Genomic DNA, 5,267 nt, shown 5'->3' on the forward strand with positions numbered 1-5,267 from the left:
TGATTGATTCAACAGGCATAAGCATGGCATCGTTTGTTTCTTCGCTTGTGCTCTAGTGTTGCAATCCTTTTACTTGTCCTCCCCTGTGCTCCTCATTTCTAGTTTTATGGTTCTATTCTCAAATGTGTGTACTTTTCATGATATTCATGAGTTTTAAGTTTGGTTAGGGTATTTTCTTTTAGAAAAGAAGGATATACCCCCGGCCTCTACATCTGGACGATGCATGTAGCCATTTTATTAACTATTCACAAAGACCTTACAAAGGAATACATCAGTGAGCCTGAACCCACCATCTTCGCAACACATGTCGCTTCTCCTATCCACTTGATGAAGGGGTGCCGAATGTCCGAACTGAATACCAAACGGACATCACACCACAGCCTAACATCTAAAGCCAGATGCCCTAGCCATGCTACAATGCCGGGACTGGGTCACACACCGGTCCGACGCACTCTCAGAGGCCGTTGCCGTCGTCTTCCACCGATCCATCTCCAGAGCAGGTACTAACGCACTGGCCTTGCCAGGCCTGCCGTCGACGCCACCACGGCGTCAGACAACGCCACCACCCTACACGTATCCATCCACATGCACTCGTCGCCGAAACTCCGCAACGCCATGCCACCGGGATCCGCCGTTGACCTTGCGGTAGATGTAACACCACTCCTTCTCTTGTCCCCTCTAGCCAACACTTTGCTCCAAAAATGATGCTCCCAGGAGGGAGAACGACACCGAAGGCGCCGCAACCGTCCGATCCGATAGATCCGGATCTGGAGTTTCCCCCGGAACATCCCGATCGAGTTGACGTGACTCGCAAAGACGATGCCTCGAGAAGGAAACGACGTCAGAGACACCGCCATCATCCTCCAAGACCGTAGTCAGGCGCGGTTTTCACCGGAAGCCGCGTCGTCCCGATCTTGCGGCTGGCTTGAACCGCGCGAAGCTTTGCCATAAAGACGTATGCCGCCACCGGTACTCCGGTGGAGATCCTCCATCCCTTCACCGGAGCCCTCATCATGCCGCCGACCATCCATGTGAAGAGTCGACGACGGGTCTGGGTGGCAGGGGCGGAGCTAGGCTAATGCAAGGGTATGCAATGCATACCCAATCTTTTTTGCAAAAGAAATTCAATATATAAGCTCCTATATGCCTTTATATCACATATGACAATCTTTTTGTACGTACAGAGAAGAGAAACAAAGAAGAGAACGATTCCAACGCCACTTGGGCCAAGATTGGGCTACTACGTTGCTAGTTAGTGCTACTGGGCCTTATCATTGAGGCAATGATGCGGCTGGCCGATTGACAAAGCCGAGGAGACAACACGACCTGGAACGTGTCGCCTCGATCGTTCGATTCAACCGCCGCTGCGCTGCGCTGCGCCTCCTCCGCCGCCTGTGACGCACATCGTTGCGCCGCATGCCCGTATCTGCCATTGGCATAGTCGCCGATCTGCCATCTTGGATCTTGCAGATCGATCTCCTCGCGCCTGTTCGCTGCTTCGCCTCCAATTGAGAAACGGCGGCCGCCGCGGCACCACCGGTGCACACATATCAGGCACCGATTCCTGTGATTGTTTTTTTTTTGAGTCAGCGAGTGTTCAATCTTGATTTCTCCTATTTGTTAGATAAGATGAGATGATTGTTTTCACTCCCTAATTTTGTTTCGATTGACCTATTGTAGCATCCAGTAAATTTTGGATGTGGTTTGCATTGGCTTGCTAGAAAACTTGTAAAGCAGTACAGAGAAAACAAGGTGAATCTCATGCATATAAATTTCTGAATTATGAATATTTGAATTTGTGAGACTGCCCACCATGCCCGTATGCCGCCATCACTATCTAACATGTTTCTTTTGTTATTATTATGAAAATTTCTATTTCTTACAATGTCGTGAAGCAAATTTTTTTACCACGCATACCCATATCGAAAATCCTGGCTCTGCCACTGCTGGGTGGGATCCAGATGCACGGCGCCGCCATGCCCACCATCGCCAGCACCACCAGCCATGGGGTCATCGGCTGCCGCCGCACGGCCGAGCCGCCCTGCCGTGGCACGACGAAGCCCCCAACCTGAGGTGCCCCAGCCGCCTCGAGGGGTTACCGTCGCCTCCTCCTGCCTCAGCGCCTTGCACCGGGCGCCACCGCCACCGCGGCCAATGCCGGCGGCAGCGGGCAGGCTCTTTCGCTGTGGATTGTGGGGCTGGCGGCGCTGGGATCTGATCCCCTTGACGCCGCCCTGGGGTGGTGGCATGAGGGGGTGGGGAGTTTGGTTAGGGTATATCAAACATGAATGGTAAGGGATAGTCATAGAAGTTTTATGCTTTGCTTTTTGTATAGGGTCAACACTGAGCTCAGTTTGGTTGGTTTCACTTTTCTATGTTCCAACAAATTTTCAATGTAGTTTTCTAACCGGCGCCTAACGGTCTCAATCTATCATGACTTCCGTGTCGCTGTCCATAGCGGCCCGGGAGAAAACCCTATCCATCGCTAAACACCACCCCCGCTCCTACGACCCCCCTCGCAGCCGCCGGAGGGCGCCGACGGGCAAAGCGCACACGACGGCATGTCCCTCCTCTGCATCTCGCTGGGTGCACAAGCAGCACGGGGGCGGCTCAGTGAGACAGCGTCGGGCTCACGTAGAGTACAAGGACGACATGGTGGGGCGGAGACGCGCCAAAGGCACCGCAAGCCCCACGGCTGCCCATCTCTACTTACCCGCGCCCCATTTCTCCTCGATCTAGATCTGTTCTAAATCGGAACGCTGCTAGGCTGCTCCTCTAGTTTTCTTGGTGGTTCTTTGTTTCGGACAGCAAAGCTCTACTGAACCATTACTTCGGTATGTGTGGATACCGTAGATACTAGATCGGCGAACTAATTCAAAGGAGAAATTCTCGCGCTTGTAAGGTTTAATCCTAGCTGCCGGAATCTGCATCAACACGCTTCATCAACTCTCCTCCCCGTTACATTTTGTTAGTGAGCAATCTAATCTAGATATAATGTCACTTGCATCTTCATAGTGATCCTGAGATGATTCGTAGGCTCAGATATTTTTTGTTCTACTACGTCTCTAACGAAGTACATGATCCCAAGAAGCGCAATTTCAATCTTCAATTAGCAGCATTCATGTCAATGCTACGCCAGGCTCAATAATCCGGATAGACTCAAAGAACTAAATGATTGGTAACAATTACATATTTGCTCAGCATCAATAGGAGTCAAGCAGCTAGTGCCAAAATATGTCTAGTTTAGTAGTACTTGGGAATCCAGCTAGTTCTTAGAAAAGCAAGGACACCCAACCCAGAGATATTTGAGCTTCACTTCCTCTTGCGCGTGAACACTGTTTCAGGACCTTGTTGGACGACTTCTTGCTTCTCCATTGTCGTCCTTAACTTCAAGCAAAACCAAGCTCGCAGAAAATTTCCTACACCAATGCACCCACCATTAGATAAATAGTACTCTCTTCGTTCCAAAATAAGTAACTCAACTTTGTACTAATTTTGTACTAAAGTTAGTATAAAGTTGAGTCACTTATTTTGGGACGGAGAGAGTAGTATACTATTTCTCTCAATAAAAAATGCAAGATGAACAAAATTATAGACAGCTTCAAAACTAGCAATATGTTCCTGTTCTTTTTTTTTTTGAGGAAACCAAAGATGTTCCTGTTAAACTAGCAATGCTTTCATACGGGGATCCGCAATGTCAACTGTTTCTTGAACCTTAAACGTTACCACGGTAGAAACATATACATGCCTATGCATCATTGCAGAAAAGTATATCAAATATATATTACTCTGCATTTTCCCTGCATGTGGTACACGTATACTACAGAAAATTCAGGAAAAGCGAAGTTTGCAAAACACACGATTGTTAACTGTTTGCTGAATCTTAAATGTTACCACAGTACATCAGAACATATTGCAAGAAAAATGTTTATGTAGAATTAATGTAAGACATGCCCACTTCGGTAGTATTTCGTAGTGCATCACTGCAGAAAAGTAGTATATCAAATACGTACACATTAGGATTTTTTTTCCATGCATGTGGTACATGTATAAGTACTAGAGAAAATTCAGGAAAAGCATTGTTTCCATGACACAGTAAACTCGAATCTTACCTGTGCTGATTCGCAGCAAAGACATACCCAAACATAACTGCCATCATCATCATCGATATCGAGAAGTAATACAGCAACAGAAGACGACCGAAGAGGGCGAGAACAAAGCTGGGAGCGAACGATGCCATGAAAACAACCATAAGACGAAACATGGCATCCACAGATACAATGGCTACCCTGCTGACCAGAGGTATAGACCAAAGGTAAAGCAACACCGTGGTGATCATTGTTAAACACGTCAGAGCCAGCACAAAGTCGTTTTCCTTCATCCATGCCATGTTTTGAATGATCCATGTCACCGGAACAGCGAGGAACAAGGTGGGAATCATAACCATGAGACAACAATACACGTCCATAATTGTCTCGCCCTCTATGCTCCGACGGGAGTGCCATTCGGGGTGAGCGGGCCTGTCAACCTGCAGGCTCCCAACGCTCAGCCTGTACGTGGCGACGGAGTACCCGAAGCAGGCCGCCGCCCATGCCGTCGTGAGGTGGATCGCCGCCCTGCCGGCGACGGGGCCGCTGTGGCTGTGGACAGCGGAGGCGACCAGAGGCCCGTAGGAGATGGCCAGCACCAGAGCGACGGTGCTCCCTGTTAGAGTTTATGTAATCTCAACCTCCTTCCCTTCTAGTATCCTTTTCAAACTCTTGTACTCTATCTTGTAACCCAAGGCATTGTGCCGCACATGTCAATATATGCCTGCGGCTCCCCATCGATGGGAGTAGGAACGCTTCATCATCTTTCATGGTCATCAGAGCCCCTCTTCCATACATCTAGCCACAAATCAGAAAACAAAACCCTAGATCATATCCGCGATCGCCGTCATGACTTCCTCAGCCGGCGTCGCCCTGAACCTCGGTTCGCCTCCGTCAGAGAAACTTGCGAGAGGGAACTTCATCCTCTGGAAGACGCAGGTTCTCCCAGCCCTGCGAGGTGCGCAGGTCACCGGGCTGCTCGACAACTCCGACGCCGCTCCGCCCAAGATGGTGGAGGTCACAAAGGCGGACAAAACTACGGCCCAAGAGCCGAACCCTCTGTATGGACCTTGGATCGCCAAAGATCAACAGGTTCTGTCATATCTGCTCAACTCCATGTCTCCTGAGATTCTTGCACAGGTCGTCGGGAGGGACTCCACCTTCGAGCTTTGGACAACA

At 49.4% G+C, this 5,267-nt stretch overlaps 1 protein-coding gene across 1 annotated transcript; it reads right to left on the minus strand.

Moving 5' to 3' along the window:
• Positions 1–3,202: 3,202 nt before the first annotated feature.
• On the minus strand, positions 3,203–4,832 carry LOC123162619 (uncharacterized). The gene is made up of 2 exons (XM_044580383.1): positions 4,113–4,832; positions 3,203–3,419 (listed from the first exon to the last, which is right to left on the minus strand). Exons 1-2 carry the CDS (start codon positions 4,466–4,468, stop codon positions 3,341–3,343), a joined length of 435 nt encoding a protein of 144 aa, XP_044436318.1. The 5' UTR covers positions 4,469–4,832; the 3' UTR covers positions 3,203–3,340.
• Positions 4,833–5,267: the final 435 nt, after the last annotated feature.

This window comes from Triticum aestivum, chromosome 7B (genome assembly GCF_018294505.1).
Source record: "Triticum aestivum cultivar Chinese Spring chromosome 7B, IWGSC CS RefSeq v2.1, whole genome shotgun sequence".
In the NCBI taxonomy this organism is placed as follows: Eukaryota; Viridiplantae; Streptophyta; class Magnoliopsida; order Poales; family Poaceae; genus Triticum; species Triticum aestivum.